This window comes from Triturus cristatus, chromosome 1_2 (genome assembly GCF_964204655.1).
Source record: "Triturus cristatus chromosome 1_2, aTriCri1.1, whole genome shotgun sequence".
In the NCBI taxonomy this organism is placed as follows: domain Eukaryota; kingdom Metazoa; phylum Chordata; class Amphibia; order Caudata; family Salamandridae; genus Triturus; species Triturus cristatus.
Window position 1 is genome coordinate 1090174220 of NC_140580.1, and position 25005 is coordinate 1090199224.

The following is a 25005-nucleotide window of genomic DNA, read 5'->3' on the forward strand; positions in this document are numbered from 1 at the left end:
CAATGGCATCAGGTCCCTGCTAGACAAAGGAGAAACCGCGGCCCTCATCCTCCTGGACCTGTCAGCCGCCTTCGACACGGTCATGCAATGCGAACGTCAACTGCTCCCGAAAAACTGCAGTCATGATGGGTTTTGCCTAGTCCTTTGCCTTTTACAAGTTGTACAGCATATACAATTTAAAAACAACACAGCACATGTAGCATCTGTAACAAACGGTGAAGAGAATCGAAGCGAGGAGGTAGCTCAACATATAACGCTGCCAACTTTGGAGCTGGAGAACAGGGTTCGAGCCTCGCGAGGGCTGTGTTACGTAATCACATATAATTACACTGAGATCTCGGAGGGGAGTGGCGAGAGACAAATAAAACAAGGGGGGTCACAAAGAGTGCATTACCACTGCATCACGCGCTCCTTTGCCAAACAGAGCACAATGGAGGGCCCCATTGCCATTGTGCTAATACAAGAAAAAAGTGCTTAGCGGCTAATTAAGAGACACCATGTCACGCCGCGAGTAAAAGATCCAGTCCGGGTGGGCGGGGCCAAAAGGAGACAGGGCGGTAACGAAGGAGGGACTAAAAAGCCTCACTGACAATGGAAAGCCAGGGTTTAGCATGCATGATGACGCAAGCCAATGGAATGAAGGGGCGGAGCCTAGACTCAACATCTGAAAATTGGTTTGATTACAAGAAGCCGTGAGCAACGCATGTGCACTGCAACGCTAGGCGAGACCGAAAAAGCTTCCACTTAACCTCTTCAGTGCCCATGACGAGATAGTCTCGTCATGGAGCACGGTTGCGCTGTGCCCATGAGGAGACTATCTCGTCATGAACCCCACCCACTAGTGCAACGCCCGGCACAGGAGGGGGAAAGGGCGTGGCACTGAAGGGGGTTAAAGCCCTGGTGACACCATGACAATGTTGCTGCTCCTGAATTTCGAAGAGAGAAGAAGGGAAATCCGGAGAGAAAATACATCTCTTTAAAGGATTTCCAATCCCCTACAATGCTCACCAGGCATGACGTCTTGCCCTTACTTCTCCACTAATGAGAAGTGAGCAGCGTGCGCAGCGCACATCCATGTGCCTGCTGTCACTGGAGTCCGGAAAAAAACGGACCGCTTGTGCCAGGGCCTAAAACAGAGCCCGATAGTGATCCGTTTTGAGGCCCCCTTTAAAAAACTGCCGGTGCTCAGCACCGGTGAGACCCGGCCCACTTAAAGCCCTGCCCTACACTACTACTAACTTTATCAAATGCAAGAATATGACCAGGGGGCAGAGTTACAAAGGTAAATTTGCTTATAAATCGAAAACAAGAACTTACTAAGTGAGAAGAGAATAAGTTCTCAGCAGAATTGCAAAAGTAAATTAGAACTCACTTGAGAGTTGTAAATATGAAACTAACGCAATAAGTGGTACTGAGTATCTCCCGCTTATTTTAATTTTAAAGGGAAAGTACCTGCAGTTCTCTTCAGAGGTGTGCAACTTTTAATGGGTGACTACCCACCCTTTTCAGTAGCAAACAGGAACTCTGGGATAATGAGCACCTGCACTTTTCTGGTTTCATGACCTCCTCATTTGTCCTAGTCCTTACATAAGTGAGGCGATCCCGCCTCCTGACAAGCTATCTAGAGCGCTAGTATTTTTTTTTCACCATATGAACCCCTCCCACCCACCGACATGCCTGTTTCTTTTCTGTTCAACAGGCGTGCAGTCAGAATGCTGGTTTGTTTCTTCACGGCACAGTCAAGTGTTTTTAATTTGTTTTCACAGCGTCTTTATGCATTTTTATTTTGTATTTCCTTGCGCGCTGACCATACCGGTGTACTGGTAGGTCACATCCCTGTGCTGCTATCGACACGCTCTTTGTGCATGTGCTTGGCTGGGCCGGGGAGCTTTTCTCTATGGTTTGGGGGCAAGCCGTTCTGGTGCTGAGGCGCTTCCAGCAGTGCCCGGCTCCCGTGGCCATGTCTTTTGTGTATTTGGCTGTGAGGGACTGGGCTGTCTTTTAGCATTTCAAGTCTCGGGAGTTTTGAGAGTTGGTTGCTAGGAGATAGTATGTATAGGGAGTGGTCCCAGGGCACATCCTCATAGGCTTTCCGATCCTTTTTTAATGCCATGGAGGATGAGGAGTCTGTCCCGGTGCCCGCCAAATCAGTTTCCAAGAGGAAACATATGCAGGAACTACAGGAAGATGAGCTGTTGCAGATCTCCAGGTCAGATTTACAGGATCTGATTGATCCTGAGGTGCAGGCTGCATTAAATGAACCTTCTGAGAAAAATCTGAAGGGGGGTGAGGATGAGGACTTGGACAATTCCCCAAAGGGGAAATATATCCAGGGTAAAGTCTGTTTGGAAATGTTGGCCCATATTCGTGAGGTCCTGTGATTTGATCCTAAGTCTTTGGTAGATGATGGCTTTTATTCCCAGTATAGTACCTTAGTGGTGGATTATTTACCCGTGCATGACGTCATTAAACAGATTCTGGCTAAAGAATGGCGTGAAGTCGACAAGCAAGGGATGCCTCGCTTTCTGGGCAAGAGGTAACAATTGGTGCAGTCTGATGACCAGTTTCGTCAGGTTCCTAAGGTCAATTCAATGTTGTCCTCAATGGCTTCTTCCTCTTCTTTTGTCTTCGGAGGAGGCTTCCATTTCGGATACTGCTGAGTGGAAGGTGGAGGCTGCTGTGAAACGATCATACGCAGCGTCTCATTTTGGGATTCGGGCTCCCACTTACTCCGCATATGCCCCCCAGGTCCTTATCAGGATTTTGAAACATTATTTGATTGTCTTCAGGATCAGAGGGATCAAACACCTATCTTGGCACAGATGGAGATCTTGGTGCAGTTTCTGTCCGATGTCACTTTTGATACCCTGTGGGCCTTCTCATCGGCTGCTGGGCCAGAGGTGGCTGGTTGACGGTCTCTGTGGACTAAACCATAGTGTCTTGAGGCTGCACGGAAGGCCTTGGTTCATAAGCTGCCTTTTGAGGGTCCCAGGCTTTTTGAGGACAAATTGAACACTATGGTAGAGCATTCTGCGGAGGAGAAAAAGTTGCTGAAGCTGTTCCTGTGTGTCCAGAAGAAGTATTTTTTCCATAAGCAGAACTATCAGGGCGTTCTCTCCTCTTCTCAGCCCTTTCGTGGATGGGCCTGTGGTCGGGGGGCTGCGTTCAACTACAATTCCCAGCCTCAGCTACAGCAGCCACAGGGTGCTGGTCAGAGGTGACTATGCCAGAGTGTTCCTTGAGAAGTGGTCCAGTCTGATTACCGACCAGTGGGTCCTGCCAGTCATCAGTCAGGGGTACCAGATTCCATTCCAGGGCCTCCCCCTTTGACTGATTTTCAGGTTACCCCATTGTCAAACAACCCCATGAGAAGGGCTGCTATGTTGTCTGGAGCAGAACAGTTACTTGCGAAAGGCGCTATTTTCCAGGCACCCGAGGCAGAACACGGCCTGAGTTTCTGTTCCACGCTCTTCTTGGTCCCAAAGCCAGATGGTTCTTACTGACCGATTCTGAATCTCAAGACTCTGAACAGATTCGTGTGGCTGGATCACTTTCAGATGACCACCTTGCAGTCCATCATTCCCTTCATCCAACAGGGTGATTTTCTGGGTGCCTGGACCTGGAAGACACCTATTTTCACGTCCCTGTCTATCTTGGAAGCCAACCGTTCCTGAGGTTTGTGAGAACGAGGTTCATTACCAGTTTAAGGTGTTGCCTTTCGGCCTCTCTACAGCTCTCCGGACGTTTACCAAGGTATTGGCTCCTGCTGTGGGGATTTTGCAGCTTCCGGGTGTGGTGGATACTTATGCCTGACATGTATAGAAGCCTTTGGTCATGCTCGCCCTCAGTCTGCCAGGGGGATTCCTTACACTGGGACAGATGCACGCGCATAGGGAATTGAATGATGCAATGAAGGGGAATATGAAGATTCCAAACACCTGCCAATCAATGCCGTTCTTCGTACGTAACGCAATAACAAGGATTTCACTTCCTGGTGCAAAACGAGGTTGCTCATTTTACCTTTCCAAAATCTACCAGGAAAGGATATCATTCATTTATCTAATTAGCATTATAAGCACACGGGTGCATCTATCGACCTCCCCTTGCTATCCCAAATCAATTGACTACTCTGGTCTCCCCAAGAAAATCACTGCCAAACCTCTACGACTTAAAAACCAGGTACCAGAATGAGCCTTAATTCTGTGAGCAGGACCACATGAAACACGCATCGGTAAAGCACACCTCTGTCTCTCAGTGGATGCTAAAATCCAATCCATTTATGGATATATGCAGTACCCACAAAGCACACTGGGGCGAAGACCCTGACTACCCCTTTAAACCGAAGACCCCACTAGGCTCCCAGCACCGGCCCTCCACTCTATGTCTGCCAATCCGATCAAGCATTGACCCTTCAAGAAGATGAAACACAGAGGCAGGTCAGTGGGAGATGCATGGCTGAGAATCTGGGACACCTTTACATCCAACATGAGAGTGGAAGCTAACTGCATGGGTGTAAGAAAAGCCAGCAATCTGAACTTTAAAACCCTGCCTTCTACTAGCACTCTATATAGGCTGTGGGTCTCAAGTGAAAAGTATCAGACTAGGCTCCTGACCGGCCATGATTGGACTTACCCACCCAACCATCAACATGGACGTCATTTTCTGATAGCGCCCTGAAGTAATCAAAAGATGACACACAGCACTTCATAAAAACCCTAAATAAATAAGTGAATTGATCTCAAACATGAATGGGAGAGCGAGTGACAATGCTAGTGTCAGTGTCCATGCTATCCTCAGCCTCTTTACTGACACAGATAGAGGGCTGTGGGGGGGAGGCTAAGGGTACGACAATAGGTTTCTATGACTGTAATGAAGGGATGGCCCATGGCTGCCTCCCGGGGAATGGACAGACCAGGCCGCAGGCTCTCTTCCTCCCAACATCATGCTGAAAGTATTCTGCTTTTGATAAGGAAAGAAAAACACACCATTGCAAGACATCACAAAAACAGAGAACACATCATTCTCAACCGTGGGAATGAATTACTGTCAAAAGAAGTCATCTGACTGGGAGATTATCATTGGCACGAGCACGGAGTTGAGCAGTCTCCAGTCTAAGGAGTAGGTTAAAAGTTATTGCAATACCTAATATCACAGAATATTATTTGTTGTCTCTTACCATCTCAAAGGAAGGTGTTTGATGTACTCTGGCCCCTGGTTGCACACCGAACAGAAAAAAATATAAAACCTAAAAAACAAGAAAACACTTCTTTAAATGTATTTTCTGGTGAAATCACTTTTCACATAAGCAAACTACAGGAAGAGCTTTAGAGTACGAGCAGGGATGTGGGGAAGTAAATAGTGCATACAGTAGGTGAAAATAACAGCACTCTTACCGAATCTGTGAAACGTTTTGCACCAGAATTACCAGCTAGTAAGTGTAAAGAAAACAATAAATGGTTCATAGCTGAAGTCAGATAAAAGAAGGCACAATTTGAGAAGCGCACAATGCTTTTGGCAAATCGATCCCTCAGAAACAGACTGTAATGTTCTGAGGAAGACAAATAAAGGATACAAAAAATCAATTCTTAATGCCAAGTGGGCTTTGTTTGTAGATAAAATTGACAATGCAGGAAATTCTAACCCTAAAGCCCTAAAATGTCTAACTGGACAAGTTTTGCAACCCGTCGAACCCCTCCTAAAGCCTCGTGTGGAAAGCTCAAAATTCCAATGATAATAGAATCATGTGTCAAGTCACCTTGAGGACGGAGGCTGGTGCTGTTACAGTTCACCCCCACCTCCTCCTATGTTGGTTGCTGTCCCTATGAAGTTCACAAAACAGGTCAAAATGTACACTTTGGACAGAATTAAAAGTGAACCCCACAAAATGAGAAGGTGACTAAGGATTGCAGGTTCAAGCTTTGTCAAATTTGAAACGTGTTCTTTAATCTTCCTAAGGAAAACTATGAGCCTGTATTGGTCCCACTCTAGACTGTGTAAGTGTGTGTGGAGGCTTCCGGGTTGTCGATTTATGTGGCTGCAGCAACTACACTACACAGTAGAGAATACCTTACTTTTGGACTCTTCAAAATGGGCCCAGTCTCACAGCATGTTAAAGTATGGATTACATTCCAATTCTTGGCACTGGTCTAGAAATATATCCATGGTATGACACCATGGCACCTTGGACAAAAAATAATACAAAAATACGGCCCATCCAGTTTTTCGGTTGGCTGAAATTGTGCACCAAACGTATATAACATGTACATCTTGGCGTGATCAGAGATTTTCTGTACTCTAAAATTGATTATGAAACAAATTGCCTTTATAAATTTAGAAGGAGAAATTGTTACTTTCTTTTCACAAAGTAGTAAAAACGTAGTTGCTGTGATACTTCACTTGATTTTTCTTACATGCTCCTTAGTGCCACAACTACTACTGTCTTTGGCACCTACATATGGTTGGGTCACTGTGCGGTGTAAGACAAATATATGCATTAGTATAGCAGTAGTAATGACAGTGTCTCTTCCTCATAGGGTACCATAGATGAAACCAAGAAAAACAATTGAATGTATGAATCCTAGCAATGGTCTTGGGGACCCGCGTCAACTGCATGACTAATTAAGAAGGCACGGGTAACAGCATCATTCAAGAAGTCGTGTCTAGATTCTCTAGGGCACCATAACCACCGACACATTTCTAATATTGCTTTTCTATTAAAAATCATCAAAAAGGCAGCAATGGTGTAACTTAAGACCCGTTCGGAATAGAGAGACAAAGTTATTGACTAGCAGTCGGGCGTCCACCTGAGAAGCGGCAAGGGAGCAGCCCAGCTAGATACGCAACAAACATTACTGAACGCAATGGACAAAGCAGATCCCGCTCTTCTAATGCTGTGAGAGGACACTAAAGTGGGCACCTTTCACGCACCATAAGGGTCCCCTCTGGGTTTATTTGTCCCCACTCCACTTTAATTTGCACATCAAGCCCCCTCAAGATCAGGCCAGCTTCCTATTTCACAACTATGATGGATACTGGGATTTTTATCCCACCTCTGAAGAACCAATAGGGATCAGAAAGGGGTGAACACTATCTACAAACTGATAAAAATTGGCAGATCCAAAACCGAATCCCTACTGGCTGGATCTGGCCATACATTGAATAAATCAGGAGGAACATATAAAATATCATGATAGGAAATACTGACATACTAATCAAGGACAAAGTTAAACCCTTGGGACAATTTTTGCCACCCTATCGTTGACGTTTAGCACAGCACAGTAATGACATGTCCTCATTTTCATATGAAACTGCTGCTCAATAGGCACAGTCTTATCAAATAGCAGAATTGAGCAAAACTTGCTGGTGCCACCAGATGTGCAAAACTGAACAATCATTCGCTCATGGCTGGGACCTCTGAAAAGATTTGGCTAAACTGCAAGTAGGAGAAAATTCAGCAGTCAAGAGTTCGAAAAAGCACATCCTCTACTGAGAACACAATTTGCTGGCCTGTGAGGCTAGGCACTGATTGCCAGTCCGGCAAGGGTCAAGTTTAAGAAGCTGACAACACACAAGGCGAGTAGAAGTCTGCAGTCTGGGGAAACGCAGCGGATCGACCCCCCCCCCCCAAAGTTCAGTTGCACATATTGCTGTGTGTGTAAGTTTCCAACGCAAGTGAGTATTCTGTGTAAAAACTTAGGCATGAGTAAACTACTTTGGTGCTTTTACCCTCAAGGCCTCAAACTGTATTCATCCTTACCATGAATCTAAAATGTGTTCATCCTTCACAAGGCTAAATACTGGGTTTGTCGTTGACAGTGCTTCAATCTGTAATCTTAATGTGCAGCACCTAAACGTATGCTGTTTATGTACAAGGCGTTAACATGTGTTCTTCGTTTACAAGGCCTCCACCTGTAATTATCCTTGGCATGGGCTCAAACTGTTCAGCATTCTTAATGCCTCAATCTATGTGCTTAATGAACAAAGCATAAAATCATGTTGTTTATGTACAAAGAGTTTACAGGTATTTTATTTACAAGGCCTGAACCTGCGTTTGTTGTTCACAAGGTCTCAACCTCTTGTTCTTCATCCACAAGGTCTTGATCTGTGTTCTTAAATTACATGATTGGAAGCTGTGTCATTCGGTTATACGTCATCATTTGATGTTCTCCATTCACAGGGCCTTTTCTTGTGGTTTTCTCTTCGTTGACAAGGCCTCAGCCTGTGTTAATTGTTCAAAAGGTCTCAAAAGGTCTCGATAACTTGTTCTTCATCCACACGGCCTCAATCCATGTTCTTCACTCACATGACCGCAACCTGTATTATTCAGGTAGATGTCATCAATGGGTGTCCTCCATTCACACGGGCCTCAACTTGTCTTCTTCGTTTACAAGGTCTCAATCTGTGCTTCACTAACAAGACTTCACCTGTGTCCTTCAGTGACATGTCTTCAGTCTGTACTCTTCCTTCACAGGGCCTAAACCTATGTTCTTCCTTCATATGCTCTCACCAAATGTTCCTCCTTCACAAGTCCACAACCAGTTTTCTTTCACATGCTTTAGCCTGTGCCCTTCTTTCACACTGCCTCAACCTGCTTCAGTCCTTTAGATGGCATCACCCAGCCTGTGTTCTCATTCATGAACCCTCAAACTGTCTTCTTTGCTCACAAGACTTTTGTCTTTCGCTCCCCACACCTCGTCCTATGTTCTTCACTCATCTCCTCAACCACTGTTCTTCCTTCACCTGGCCTCAATCTCCGCCTTTCCATCATATGGCCCATTGTGTGTTGTTTGGTCACATGGCCTCAACCTGTGCTAAGAAAACATCAACCTCTCTTTAGATGTTTCATCACAGCCTAGGCCATGAAGAGGAAAGCATAAGATAGATGAGTTTTTGACCGCTAAGGTCTCAAAATATGGTGCAAAGGTGTGATGACTCGCTAAACACAAGAGGTGGGTGCAATTGAAGATAGAACGTTCTCAGTGAAAATGAGGGAAAAAAGATTGTGAACAGACAGTTGTAGTTGCTTCTGCTGGTACAATTCTCATCATGCTGCCAGCCACCTACTTAAATTAGTTTAATGTCCTAACATTATAGCTGTATCTGAGTAACTCCAAATGCACAACAAGGATGTTGTTGCAACCTCAAGGCACGAGTATTGTTGCAGTGGTTTAATCTCAGAGCAAGAATGTTGTTACAATAGTTTAGGATCAAGGTAAGTGTTATGCACCAGTCGTTTAACCTCAAGTTAAGGGTTTTGTTGCAGTTGTTTAACATCAAGGTGAGTTATGAGGCAGTCATTTAGCCTCAGATTAAGAGTTATGCGGCAGTCGTTTAGCCTCAAGTTAAGAGTTATGTGGCAGTCGTTTAGCATCAAGTTAAGAGTTATGTGGCAGTCGTTTGACCTCTATGTAAGAGTGTCGCTGCAGTGGTTTAAACTATTTTGCTCCAGTGACCGTACCCCAAGGCAAGGAGCTTTTGGCGGTGGTCCCGCCTCAAGGCGCAGCTGTTTGAACTCCGCGCACAATCTTGCTCCGGTGCTTTAACATCAAGGCAGCAGCCTAGGAGCAGGAGTAAACCTCAAGGTAGGAACCTGCAGTAGTTCAACCTCCAGGGAAGAGTCTTGTGGAAGAAGCCAGTTCACACCATAGCTCAGTACGAGTGGGCGCGTGAATCCGATGGGGCAGGTAGCAGCATGCATCGGCCCCAGCAGCAGTACGAGGTGCGCAGGCGCTCCGCAGAGCCCTTTACTTTTACCTGCAGGTGTCAGAAGCCGAAAACAGACATATGTGTGTGAAAGGGGGGATTACCGGACGAATCGGATTTGGAATTACCCTGGTAAATCCTAATTTCTCAGTGGACCCTGCGTGCACAACTTGCAAATGGATGGATGTTATTAGCCCCAGAGTTACCAGGCAGTGAGTGCCCCATAAAGGCAACCCTGGAGACTGGGGGAAATCCAATCCATGTATTGGTCCACGCATAGTAATTGCTCAAGATCACAAGAAGTATCATCCGGCTGTTTCGCCCTGTACTGTGGAGCAAGTCTGCTCTGAATGGGAGGGCTCACACAAGAGTCGGTTTACAAAGACGGCATTTCTTGGAAATTGCTGCAGGAATGTAGTGTAGACACAAACTCTTCGCCTGTTACCACATGCGGAGCTGCCGGTCCTTCCCAAATGCTTTTGCCCAACCCAACGTGTGTCGAAGCATCAGACATTCTTGTTATGGCAACAATGTCAGGACTGCCAGCTGCAGGGTTATAGAGACACTTTGTTAGTTGAGGCCGCTGAGAGCCAAATTTGATAACATGGTACGATTCACGGTTCCAGTTTACTACGGATTCCACGTTTGGACAAAAAGATGGCGCACGGTGTTCAGGGAGAAAATGTATCCAAATGGGCGAACGCAAAGACCATGCACGCACTGCCCTTCCAGTCTTCAAACGCTCTCGTCTCCTATTATAACAATTGTTCTGTAGTTACATCCACATAGCGCTATCTTTGACGAGGCACTAGAGTGCTTGGAAACTGCACTACTCGGTGGTATACTTATAACATTAAAGACTCAGTTGTGTACTTGGAGTTCCAATTTGTCACACGTAAGCAGTCTGCCAAGCAATTTACCCCGCAATAACAATAAACTGGGCACGAACTGTCCCGCAATCTGTCCTGAGGCAATGAGATGCCACCTACGAACAGGACCCGCAGGTTAACCCGTACCTGTAATTAATCATCACTGAATCATATACTTTCTAGATGTGGTGCCCGTCCCATTCTCACACTGAAGGTTATGCGCCGGCTGTGGCATATAAGAGGAAAGATGTACGTCATTGTGCTTAGAGCTACCGACTATGAAACCCGAAAACCAAGTTCGAATCCCGGTCTCGGCTCAACAATTTGTGATCTTGTGCAAACCACTGAAACCTTTCCGCCTAAAACCGTGGAACTGTTTCGGCGCTCTAATGCGCTCATGGACAGGTTCGTGCTATAGAATAGCGTAGAATCAATAAGGTGGTTAGAATGATCACGTGCCTCATTTAGAAACTAAGGGGCAGATTTACAAGCCCCTTGCGCCACTTTTGCGTCACTTTTCCCGTGTTAAAAGTGACGCAAAAGTGTCGCAAGGGGCTTGTAAATCTGCCCCTAAAAGCTTTGGAAGTTGTACTAGGTCATTTTCACTGAACCCCAAGAGTGCGGATTTTACGTTGGTCGGACAGAGCATACACCTATAAGCATTTAATCACATTCCATCTAAATGGAGATTGGGAAGTTGAACTTTCAGATGGCTTTATGGCTCAGCCCCCAATCTTCGACGAGACGAGGCCTAAACGCCAGAGGTTCTGGCTCTAGAACTGGGGACCCTCTAGGGCTAGCCAATTAATGTACTCCCTCTAGCCCTAAACACAAAAAAATACATAACATGACCTTGCATACAGTAACCTGGTGCTCATGTAAATCGCTCTAATGCCCTTGACCTAAATGCGTGCAATACAAGATTGCAAAAAAAAAAAAAAACACAAATCAACTTTCAAACCACGAGTTCTAATCGGTGTGTTGCGTCTCCAAAAGCGCGTGATCCTGGACAAATCAGTGTCCTTCAGCCTCACGCCCCTAATCTAACAAAATTGTAATTTCGCATAAAGAAGCAAATGCATGTCTAAAGCCGTTTAGAACTAACTTTTCGTTGGAATGTAACAATGTGCCTGGCCGTTTGTGGGGAAACTAACACGCTACCTAAACAGAGAAAGAAATTCTTTATTTGTGTTTTTTACAACCATAAAGTATAGCACTAAAATGATTAAAATATAAGTTAAAAAAAACAGTTTAACAAATAAAATACATCATTATATATGGATATGGACAAGATTTTCCAACTGCTACGTAAGGTTCTACACACGTGCAAAAATCTAGCAAATGGCTCTTTCTGCTGGTGTAAGCAGCAAATTACGAAAACAGAACTGTTTTAAACTAAGGTTTTGCACAAAGGTAACAAATGAAGCACACTAATGTGTGACGTCAGAGCACCACTTTGGGTTTCACCAGTGAACGTGTATGAGAGCGCTTTATTTTTTCTACTTTCCCCATGAGAAAGATCACCGAGTCTGACACAAAATTAATATGTTCCACTTCTCGTAACATTAGCAGAAAATGGCGAAAAATACCTGGATCCGTTCACTTCACCACATTTATTCACAGGCCAAGTTTTATTTGTAAAAATGAAGTAAATACGTAACATATTTTCCAAGGCACATCCACATGACGTATTTTTTGCAAAGTTTATCAGTTTGTTTCGCCTGTTGCCGCGCTGCTGCAGAACGCTTCGAGTAATTTCGCAAGCCATAAGAATGGTGCAGAATGCAGTTTTTGTCTCGTTAGTACCAGTGAAAGTGTCTGTGTTGTAATAAGTGCGTGGGAAACCATGAGAGCGCTGGCTGGCACGCAGCCCACGACATGTGGTCGGCAGAACATGGAAATAAATAAATAAATAAGACATTTACAGAAAATAAGAATGGACACGCGGGGATGAGAGCCAGATGTGGTTTGTTTTTTACGGGGGGCTCGGGTCTCGTTAAGAGATAATGAGTAACAGCGCCGCGTTTATCGTCCAGTGTCCGCCTTTGAAAAGGCGCTTGCGGTAAAATGCGTGTGCGGGCTTACGTGCAAGCCCTATCTCCCCCAACACCCCTCCTCCCCCAGAACTCTACCCCCACATTGCTGGCATTGGCAGGCTGCCAGAGGACCTACTGCGGGGCCCCACAATTTGTCACCATGGGCTAGAGCTCGGGAATGTGGTCCCAACTTATAAAACCAGAATATACAGGACTCCCAGTGGCAGGGCTCAGGGTCTGCGAAAAAAGCGGCGGGGGGAGGGGTAAGCGGGGTTTCCGAGGGGTGAGGGGCGTGGTCATAGCTCAACAGGCGGCCGGCTGCACATTATCATACCAGCGGAACAGCCATGAGGGCAGAGGAGCCCACAATCCGGAATCACTATTGACACAATTAATAATTAGCATTGACACTATTAGAATGCATGACATCTGTAATCACAGACTGTCTCTAATTGTCTCATTGGGTGAGAGCCATTCGCCTGACCACCGAGTCTGCCCGTTCTTTCTCTCTCTGACGTCAGAGCAGCATGCCTCCTGGCCCTTCTCTGACGTCAGAGCAGCATGACTCCTGGCCCGCATGTCACGGTCTGGGGCAAAGGGTCCTCTACTAACCGTGGACCCCACAGACACAAGGGAGGCAGGGAGGACGAGTGTCGCTCCCGCACCCCCGACCGACCCCTGTCTCTCCTGTCAGCAGCCGGTCTGGGTAGCCCCCTGGGTTGCAGCTTGTCATCGACCAACACAGCTGCTCCAGCTGTGTTGGTCGATGACGAGGGGTTGTTAGTGAAGCGGTCAGCGCGGCCCAGCTCCCCCACCGCCAGCCCCGCCCCCCCCCCCTCACACAGGAGAGCGCAGCTCTGGGGGAGAGCAATGTACATTTTAAATCAGTAGTTGTCACTAACAGTTTTTTTTTTACCAGTGGGGTTCATGGACAATAATGACGCGCAAGGATTTTGCTTCTCGACAGCACCACTTACCTCTACTCTAATGAGAGGTAAAATACCACCGAGAGTAACAACTTGCTACAGTTTAGTTATGACGTCCAATGACTGCAGCGAGTGCGTTACGTGGGATGAACACTGTTTTGCGCCGGGCACAAGTCCTAAAAAACAGAAGTGGGGGGACTGACCTAGTTTGGCAGCATGCAAGTGACATCACGACGCATGAAGCCACGGCGCGTGACATCTCGGCGCATGACATCACACAAGCCATCACAGGAATTGACTTCATAGAAAGTGGCATCACAAGCCACGACTTTACAGGAAGTGGCACCCCAAGAAGTGACATCAGATCTAAAGCCCTCACATATATGTTTAGCAGGTCTATCATGTGTACGTTTGAGCGCATTGCGAGGATAATAGCACAGTGAGCTATGGAAGATGATATGAGACTTCTACACCTTGCAACCTCCCAGTTTTATGCAACACATCCTGTACATTCCTTTACAAACATATAATTTTTGTACATGTAATACATGTACGTGTAATATGCACGTGTTGATGTAAAGCGCTCCGACACCCTGCATTGGAATGAGTGGGGCTATAAAAGTAAAATAGTAAATAGTAATAGTAAATTATTTCAAAGCCTCCTCAGGGGAAGTAAACTCTATATAAATGCAATTTGCTTTGTGTAAATACTGGGAAAGACCAACACATCTGATATTATTACAGTACATGGGTATCTCCTAAACAGGGACTGAACAAAGTGAAAAGCTACCACTCTTAAGTATGTGTGAAGTGCTAACAAGGTGTTTGTTTCCCCTCTACTTCATTTGCATCAGGTGTGAGGCTCCTGACTTCTCCCAGCCAAGAGACTGGAACAAAAAGAGGCCTGATGACCCCTCCGATTCGGCCTGTGTTATGGGCCCAGCAGGATTGTAAAAGTTGTTGCTTGTTGAAGATGGAAAGCAGACAATGTGCAGGCGCTGCTGAAAGTGTCCTGGTGTTTGAAAATTACAGCGGGACGAGTTCAGCACATTATTCAGTGGGTCCCAAATTCTTGGCAGAGTGGACGGTGTTCACCCTGTGAAAAAAGTGGGTGGACGCCGTCCACCCGCGTTTACCCCCGACTCGTGCCCTGGTCTTGTGACCAAAGAAGGGCAACTAGGAAATGTTTCCGAGAGCTTCGGCCTATGCAATTAGGGCGTGGCTTAAAACATGTAAATTAAAATACAGTGCTTCAAAACTCCTGCCTCCCGAGCAGTGTGTGGGTGCCTCTTTGTGAGTTTTATATTATTGATTTTAGACAAAAAGAACAATGGGCAAATCATTGCAAAAGCCAGAACTATTGGCATTGCCAATGCTTGTTACCAGTATCAAGTAAATGAGTAACAGTGATGATTTTGTTGTGAATAACTAGTAGCGAAAATGTTTCAGTTCTGAAAATATGAGACCATTCATTAAACATTACTAAGGTCTGTGGAAGGGGTAGTTGTCGGCCGTGTCTCACTCGCTGCTCCCTCCTCACACCACTTCCCTCTGCAGTCCCTCACGGTTGGACACGAAGGCCTTTTGTCACCTGACCTGTTTCTGCAACCCTCCATCTGCATACGTCACACAGCATCCTTTATTTTCAGCATTCCTTTTCACTCTGTCCTTCTGCACGGACTTTCTTTCATTTCCTTTTCACCATTCCCCGCTCACACACAGTCCCACACACCTGTAAACACTACATTTTCTTTGGCGCTGTCCGTATTTCCACAGCTGTGGACCTACTGCCCACACTTTCTCATAATCACAGCTGGCACATATGTGACCATCCCTCTTTGCGCAAGTCAGGGAGAGAGCCTTTAGGGTTGGATGTGCATGTAGCAGGACCCCCCTTATGAACAAGTGGGGGGGGCACTATGAGAAACATGCACTACTTTCATCCAGGGCACCAGAGCGCCCAATCATGTCCTGTCCTAACACCCATGGTCAAAATTCAACAGGCAGCCGGCCGCACCTAGGAGCGCAGGCAGTATCGGCAAGCAAGTGAGCTAAGGATGTGCCCCATGGTAAACACAGGAGCGCTCTACTACCAACTGACCATGAGAAAGTAAGAAAAGCAGATTTCCACGACAAAGATTTTACAAAACTCCTAAAGAGTTAAATAATTCTAAATAGAAAGGCATAGCCTTCGATAGCAAGGGCAATCCTGGGTGGAAAACTTAATATTAACATCCGCTTCTCGGTTTACACAAACATTGACTGGTCACCAGTCAGTAGCCAACAACTGACCTGGTAAAGCCTGCAGAGGCTAGCTATGTGGGTAATTTCCCACCTACCACTCACACAGCACCAATCGCAGCCTTGGTTTCTTTCAGGCATTCTAACAAAGGTAGAAGGTTAGTGAAAGTTAGGAGGCTTGAAAGGCCAGCCAATAAGTTACAAGATGACTCCATGTCACCAAAGGAAGTTCCAGTCCTCGTCTTTCATTTAACAGTAGAAGGCAAACTGGGACATGAAGTCCAACTGCACCTTAATGCAAGGAACTGAACTACATTTCTAGGTTATATTTTGCAGAAAGAAAATCTGAACTAGAACGCTGTATCTCTGCCATAGGCTCATCTGGTATGGTTCTGCCAGGCGCTGGCACAATACAGTGTTCTTTCGGCCATGGGTACAAATCCTAGCATGATAGACTCAGCATTCCCTTCTTTCCGCAAGAGTAAAGTGAGTAATATAAACGAGGTTACACTAACTTCTATTATTTACATTGATTAGAAAATGCAAAAGTCCTGTGTTTATGAAGTGCTACAGAAAAAGTTATCGCTATGATAATGGCTGGAGGCGGGCCTGGTGGGATCAGCTTTGCCATCAGAATGGCTCCAGTAATGTTAAATGAGTGAATATTCCTCTCTCAAGAATGGGGGAGTGGCCACAGAACTCCTGTTGGTAAATCCCAACTACAGTCACACCTTCAAACTTATCTTTCTAATAATCAGGGATCCGTGACCTCCAGCAGGACTCTTTGGGCTGCAGCTAAGGCTACTTTAAGGGGACAATTAATGCGTGATGCAGCACTCGCTAATAAGCAAAATGCGAGGAAACAAGTGGAGCTCGAACATGACATACAAACCTATTCTCGCCTATATATCACTTCTCCGTCCTTACAAAATCGTAAACTGCTTGAACAAGCCCGAAAGGCCTTAAACAGTCTTTTTACATCTAAGGCAGAATACGCCTTACAGAAAATGAAAGGTCGACACTACGAGCAAGGAGAAAAGGCGGGAAGGTTATTAGCCGCACAGTTGCGTCAAAGGGAGGCATCTATGGCCATCCCGGCCATCAGATCTGCGCAAGGACACTTATGCACAAAACCTCAAGACATTGTCAATGAGTTCGCCTCCTTTTATGAATCCCTCTATACTTCTGATAATCGAATGGATTCGGATAAGATGACGGCATTTCTTGCGAAGGTGCATCTCCCTTCTCTTTCAGCGGATGGTAAGGCCATCCTTGAGGGTGAAATAACTAGGGATGAGGTTTCCAGTGCGATCGCTGCCCTGCCCTATCACAAGGCCCCTGGTGAGGATGGGTTTCCTCCTGAATTCTATCGTTGGGCAGGTCTCAATATTATTGACACTCTACATGCCGCATTCCAGGAGGCGGATGCTGCATCTTCATTGGGTCCCCTTTCTAACAAAGCTATTATTGTTGTGCTACCAAAGCCAGGCAAAGACCCCCAGCTTTGCAGTAGTTATCGTCCCATTTCCCTGTTGAACTCTGATATTAAAATCCTGGCTAGTATCCTTGCGTCTCGTTTACGTAAAGTCTTGCCTTCTTTGATACACCATTCCCAAGTAGGCTTTGTACCGGGACGCTCTTCCCGCAACCATTTGCGTTCTCTGGCCCATGCACTGTGGTCGGCTCAACATCTCACAGATGATGCGTTAGCCCTCTCACTTGACGCAGAAAAAGCGTTTGATCGCATCGAATGGAATTATCTTTTCACGGTCATGGAAAAATTTGGCTTAGGTACAAAATTTATTGATAAAGTACATTTACTTTACAACCATCCTTCTGCTCAAGTGAATTGTGGTGGATTTCTATCTGATTCCTTTACAATTAAGAGAGGGACACGCCAAGGTTGTCCACTATCCCCCCTTCTGTTTCTTTTGGCTATGGAACCTTTAGCTGCTACCATCCGTCAATCTGATGAAGTTTCTGGTATTCCCCTCCCTATTGGACATTCCAAAATATACCTGTACGCTGATGATATTTTACTCACTCTTACTCGTCTTCCTCGGTCGATCCCCTCTCTTCTTCAAATTATTAATGATTTCTCTTCCTTTTCAGGTTATAAGATTAATTGGGACAAAAGTGAGGCTTTACCTATTTCTAACGGTACCACAAAAGCAGCCATCTTTGGTTTTCCTTTTCATTGGCAGTCCTCACGCCTCAAATACTTGGGTGTCCTAGTTAATAAAGGGTTACAAGATATGGTTACAGATAACTTGTCTCCTCTTATCTCCCAAATGCGTCGGGATTTTGATAAATGGAAGGCTTTGGGTCTTTCTCTCTGGGGTAGGGCTCAGGCTGTTAAAATGGTTACTCTTCCGAGATTCATTTACATTCTGGGCATGCTTCCCCTACAGATTCCCTTATCCTTACTCCGGTCAGTAGACGCCCAGATTAAAACCTTCATTTGGGGTACTGCTAAGCCGCGTCTTGCCATAACCAAGTTGAAGGCTCATCAGTCATCAGGCGGCATTGGTCTTCCATCCATTGAACACTACTCTTTGGCGTTACATATTTCCCAACTCTCATATTTTTTACCCGGTATTAAAGACTTGCCACAATGGGTCCAAATAGAACGACATCTTCTATCCTCGGAATCGAATCTTACTCCTTTGTATGGTAGTGGCACTAGTCGTCTTGACCCGAAGAATCCGATATTATCTGCCATGCATAAATCCTGGCAGAGAAGTCATAGGTTGCTAGGTTCGAATCCAAGAATTCACATTAAGGCCCCCCTATGGAATAATTCGGGCATTCGTATCAATGGTCGTATGTTATCCTGGCCTGATTGGCGTGCTGCAGGTATCCTCTATCCGGATCAGCTTCTACATGATGGGGATTTTAAGCCATTCTCTCAGCTAAGGGTAGAATTTGATCTTCCCCTACATCATTCTTCTAAATACCTTCAGCTCCAGCAATGTCTGAAGACCCATATGGGATCACCGCCATGGCTACTACAAGACTCCCCTATTTTATCCTATTTGCACGTTTGGGGGAAATTTAAAGGTGTTACCTCCGGTATATACAAAATTTTATCGTCCCATCTTTTCTCTAAATCTCTTTCACACGATCTTCAGCGTAAATGGCAAGCTCGCCTCTCAATTTCCTTTTCCAACACCGAATGGGATTTGATTCTAGAGAATTTGAACAAGGGAGCTCGTGAATCAAGGCTCAAATTTTGTCTTTTCAAAATACTACACGATTGGCATTGGTCTCCAGTCAAATTGCACAAAGCTGGTCTTCTTTCCCATTCTAACTGCTGGAGATGTACCAATTCAGGTTGCGATATTACTCATATCATTTGTGAATGCCCTAGTATCCAATCCTATTGGGCTTACATTGGTACTACTTTGAATTCCACTATGCCCCTAAAATTGCCACTTACACCAACTAACATTCTCCTGCATGACTTACGCCACTCCCCAAAGCTCTCGAAACCACAACTTCGTCTTTTTCATACCTCACTTACTACTGCTAAAATATGTATCCTGCGTCATTGGAAATCATCTTTGCCTCCCTCTCAGGAAGATTGGTTGGTAGCGATGATTCAGACTGCCTCACATGAACGCACTATCTATAACCTTCAGGATCAAGCTGACACCTTTCTCCGAATTTGGTCTCCATTTCTTAAATCAAATACAGCTAGTTCCCCTGCTTCTACTTCTACCCAAACACATTAATCAGCTTTTACCCTCTCTTGTCCTTTGTTTATTTCTTTTCTTTTCTTTGCCTTCTGTATCCTCTGCTTTATTCGTTGTAGTGTTCTTCTGTCTTTATCTAATTACTTTCTCTTTGTTCTTTCTATCTATATTTCCCGCATTTCCATTGTCTAAGCTTTTTCCCTTTTCCTCTCCTTATAGGTTATGTCTTTATAATGTATCATCCTATGCCTTGACTTCATTATTACTTCAATTAGTATTTATCTATTTAAATGCATATTTATATCTTATTTATATCATATTTATTCATATGTATATTTCAGCATTGTTTCTTTCAACATGGATCTATTTTCTCTTCATTTTCAGTTGTCTATGCTTTGATGTACTTGTTTTATAAAAATTCAATAAAAAATTTCAACACAAAAAAAAAAAAGAATGGGGGAGTGGGGTGTCTGGAGGCAAAGGCTGGCTGTTTATAATGGGGTCCAGGCTCCTCCCTCCAGGGGTTCCTATTGAATGGCAGTGAGGACTGTCAGAGGTGCCCAGCCCCCATGTGTTCATTTTGCCATGGGAGGTTTACTCTGTTTTGATGCGCTCAGGTTCAGGCTGCAGACTTTAGCCATCTTTCAGGATGGCTGCCCTTAAAATATGAGAAACAAAAAACAATAAAGAATGAAAAATAAAGTAAGACCAAATCAATAATCAAAACAGTAAGTCCATACACAACCTATTTTCTTATTGAAATCTACCAAACCTCAGCCGAGGTCTTTATTTAATGTACACTTTTCAAATCACATATAAAAAACATTTTATATATACATAATACCTCTCTCTCTTACAATTATAGTGCAATGTGAACCCCAGTGAAAAAACCCATAACCTGTTATAAAGTAACCAAACAAGAAAAGGGAGAATGTAGAAGGTTATTGGAAAAATTGTAAGGACAGTTTATATACAATTAACAATAATTCAGTCAGGGCTGTCTCTTATTATGTTGTCGACGGCGTTTCGACCCACTTTTAAATACCGGGTCTCATCAGGACTGTATTTCTGGGGGCAGTATAGAACATACAGTTGTCCGCATAGGATCCAGTATGTATGGTGATGTGGCGGATGAAAAATAACATCCAAACTTGGGCTTGTTATTCCTCCAAGAATATGGATCAAAATATTAGACCCAATATTTAGAGAGAGTCGAAGGAAATTCAGACTCTTCAGGATACTCTTAATTCCTCTCTCAACACCTATGTTCTGATTTCCGAAGGGATGAATATATCTCCTTCTATCTGCGATGGCACTACTGAATACGAGTGCAGCAACGCTCACCCATTATTGGCCGTTAGTCCAATGCGTGTCTACTCCGTGTTGTATCCTTTGCGGAATCAATCTCGCATTTTTGTACTGTAAGAATACTGCAAACATTTTGGGAGAAGATGGCGGCCGGCTAAGAGAGCTCAGTCGTGAGCTCCTCGCTCTCTCGCAAAAAACGAAACAAAATTAAGCAGAAAAACCACCAGAGCAAGACGGATCGGCGCAATGAAATAAGACCAAATAATGCCTACAAAAGCTTAAAAATCCAAATATCCAAAAGATTTAAGTAAAAGGCAGTCAAGAAACAAAATAACGAGGCAAAACTACCTGAAAGGACGGAGGGGTCAGAGAACACAGAGGCGGAGCACGCAGCGAGGCGAGAGCTGTTCTGCGGACTGGATTTTAGACCCAAAAAAAGGACAGGTTCCCACCCAAATAGGGTTCAAACCTACCAAAAATGAGGGAGTGGGTGAATCTTTATATTAAAGAACTTGGGCTCATGGATGTATGGAGGGTGAAACGTAATAAACCCAACAAATTCACGTTGCAAAACTAGAGATTGAGACATGCAACAAGAATCGACTACTTCTTAATAGACAGGGGCCTACTAAATTCAACACGAAAGGTAGAACACGTACCAGCACACCTCGCAGATCATTCTGCAGTGATCTTACACCTTAATTTAAAATGTTCTGCACCAACCAACAGATGGACGGTGGACGGGGAAATCTTTTTAGACGAAAGCTGCATAGAAGCTCTGGCAAAAGATACCAAGAAGTTCTTCCAAATAAACACAAGGGACGACAAACCAAATCGCCTGGGAGGCATATAAAGCCTTTATCAGGGGAAGAATAACTAGCCTTGCGGCATATAAAAACAAACGTAGAAAACACAAGATCCGAGAACTAGAAGAAGAGATAACATCCCTGGAGGTTGAGCTAAACAGGACCTCTATCACTCAGCAAGCGAAAATCAGCACTGAGAAAGAGAGAACCATAAAAAAAAACGGAACTGGCAGACTTCCGTGAATCAACTGTAAAAGATAAATTGGAAGCAAGCAAAATATCACACTACGAGTACGGGGAAGGATGTGGGAAACTATTAGCGTGGAAACTGAAAACAGAGGCAGCGCGTAATAGGATAGAAAAGATAGACAAAAGATCAACAGTATTCCACAGAAGAGAAAGATATTAGGAAGGAGTTGGTAAAATTCTTTAGCGAGCTGTACTCAGAGGACAAGGCACCCACGGAAGACCAAGTACAATCAGTGCTGGAAAAAATAACCCTTCCAAAGTCTTCTCATGAACAAAGAGCAGAGATTAATTAAGGATATCCAAAGAGGAGCTACTGGAAACCTTAAATACATTTAAAAAAAGTACGGCGGCAGGGCCGGATGCACTCCCAAATGAGAGAGGTATTGGCTATCCCCCCTGACAGAACTACTCAACAAAACATTCCCAACACAGGGGACGTTTCCACCCTCATGGAATGATGCAACTATTAATCTTATACTCAAACCAGGGAAAGACCCCACAAGAAATGAGCCCTACACAAATTTTAGCAAAAAGACTCGGAAAGATTGCAGGCTCTGTAATCCATACAAATCAAAAAGGTTTTATTGGAGGAAGATACATACAAGAACTGACAAATGAACTCATCACTGCAATAAACATGGCAATAAACCACGCAACCCCACTATCGATTTTAACCCTGGACACCGCCAAAGCATTCGACAGGGTAAGCTGGCCTTTTTTAAACGCAACTCTGGCAAAATTTAATCTAGGAGAGACCTTCCAGACCGCAATTAAACAGATATACAAAAATCTGACAGCAAAGGTGCTAGTGAACGGAGTGTTAACAGACAACATAATGATAAAAAGAGGAACAAGACAGGGGTGTCCACTATCCCCCTTATTATTCGACATGTACATCGAACCACTGGCAGAAATATTAAAGAAAGGAGGATGGGACAGTACCATTCAAACATCAGGGATGGGAGAAAAAGGTTGCACTCTTTGCGGACGATCTAATGGTATTTACGAGCAACTTAGAGGCATCCCTCCTAAAATAGAAGAAATCCTAGAAGCATATGGAGCAGTATCAGGGTACCTAGCAAATCAAGCTAAAACAGAAATCCCACAGTGGAACAACAACTATCAAGACCCTAGAGTAAAATAAAAAATAAAATACATGGGCATAGACCTCACAGTGGACATTAAGGAAATTGACAGCCTAAACTTTGTAAGAATCTATAAACAAGTAAGAAAGCTACTGAAAGTATGGGGGGGTCTCCCGCTGTCTTTTATGGGAAGATGAATCATAATCAAAATGGCAATACTCCCTAAATTCACTTACCTGTTCAGCACCATTCCATTGAAATTTAACCACAACCAAAAAAAAAAAACTACAAGGAGAATTAAGCAGTTTTATCTGAGCTGCAAAAGGGGCAAGGACAGCCTGGAAAAAAATAAGGAGAAAAAAGGCACAAGGAGGGATTGCTAGCCCAGACATCTTAAACTACTGTAAAGCGTTCCAATTCAAAAACATTAGGATACTTTTAGAAAGTTATGATTTGTATCCTGACCATTTGAAAGCAGCAGTCAATAAGGAAGGAAGCTACTTTTTATACAAATACGGCCATCCTAAGTACTTTAAGAAAATAAAATTAAAAAGCTTAAAGGCGGCGGCAACACTCTGGTATCAATGAGAAAAATACTTAAAATACCATATTACAGCAGATACGCGCCCATATGGAATCCTGGAGTGCATAAAAGACAGACTAGCAAACGCCCTGAAGGAAAACAATATCACAAAGTGGGGCGAGCTAAAGACACAGAACTCTGTCATAGAGTGGGAGGCACTGAGTGAAAAAACTAAGCACGGTCTCCAGATTTAAGTACTACCAAATAAGCAGTTGGGTCAAGAACTTAAAAGACAGCGAAGAAGGAAGTGGGATAATTGAGGAAATACTGCAGGAAAAAAAGATCACTAAAAAAGAAATAGCCTACTGGTAACTAATTGAAGAAGGGGAGGAACACTATGAAATTCCAAACAAGATTTGGAGAGAAGTACTGCCGGGGCTGAATATCCTAAATGAATGGCAAGTATCTATGGCTACTTGTTGGAAAACAGTAAAATCTGAACCATTGAGAAGGAACCATCTTTTCACTATCCACAGAGCATACTGGACCCCGAAAAGGCTATCAAAGATCAGAGGCCAAGAGGAGAGGAGCCGCCCTAAGTGTGGGGAGCTGGGTGCAGACAACCTACACATGTTTCGGCAGTGCCCCCATCTTGAGGAATTTTGGGAAGAGACGGGTAAAACTTTGTCTAGAGTACTGGGACGGCAGGTAAAGGTGAGTATGGATTTGGTTATTTTTGGGAGAAGTCAGAAAGTGGCCCAGGTAACTAAACTGAGTAAAGACTAGCAGGAAGAGAGATCTGTACCAACTGAACAAAAGGTACACCTTCAACACATAGAGAGTGGGTGGCGTCCGTACAAAGAATTAATAAACTAGATAGAAGCGGACAGAGGGGAAAGGCAAATACATTTTGGAATATCTGGGAAAACCTAAATTCACATGTTAACATTGGTGAAAGCATTGTACATTCCAATGATTAAGCAATGCAATAGAACCATTCAAGTGGTAACTTGAAGGAGTAGTCAAAATGACTAGCTCAACCTAGAACTGAATTGCACCGGAAGCGGACAAAAAGGAGCTCAAGTGTAAAAGGGGAAGCAGAGATTCTCCACGCATACATTGCGTTTACCCAGGAGAAGCCCCGAAAGGCCGGAATACAAAACAAACTGGGCCCCTGGCACCTCCATTTCCAACTATTGCTATACGAGGACAACAAAAAAAAACAAAGAAAATACTGCAAACATTTTATTTAAAATCTAATTTGAACTGTTGCTGTCTTCTTTGTCACCTACAATTATTGACAGAAAGGTGAAACTGTGGTAGCTTACGCAGTGTTAGTAACTCTTAATTCTCCCACGGTGTCATGAACCTGAGTTAATTTCATCTTCGTGAATGCACATCGGTGCCATCACGATGCACAAAATCTAACATGGGCACATAACCATTCTACCAAAATTCTAAAACTACACGTATCTGCACCCAACCTCAGTCCACTATACCCATACACAGTGAAAAGTCCTCAATGGAGGAAGGAGCACGAGGGTAGGGCAAAGTTCTCAGTGGTG

At 44.4% G+C, this 25005-nt stretch overlaps 1 protein-coding gene across 2 annotated transcripts in view; it reads right to left on the bottom strand.

Moving 5' to 3' along the window:
- Positions 1 to 25005, bottom strand: part of PHF19 (PHD finger protein 19) — a 237318-nt gene that overhangs the window by 59200 nt on the left and 153113 nt on the right. For both annotated transcript variants that reach the window (XM_085613556.1, XM_085613564.1), the window contains exon 8: positions 5177 to 5245. In XM_085613556.1, the coding sequence (XP_085469682.1) occupies positions 5177 to 5245 (69 nt within the window). The remainder of the gene's footprint in view (positions 1 to 5176; positions 5246 to 25005) is intronic.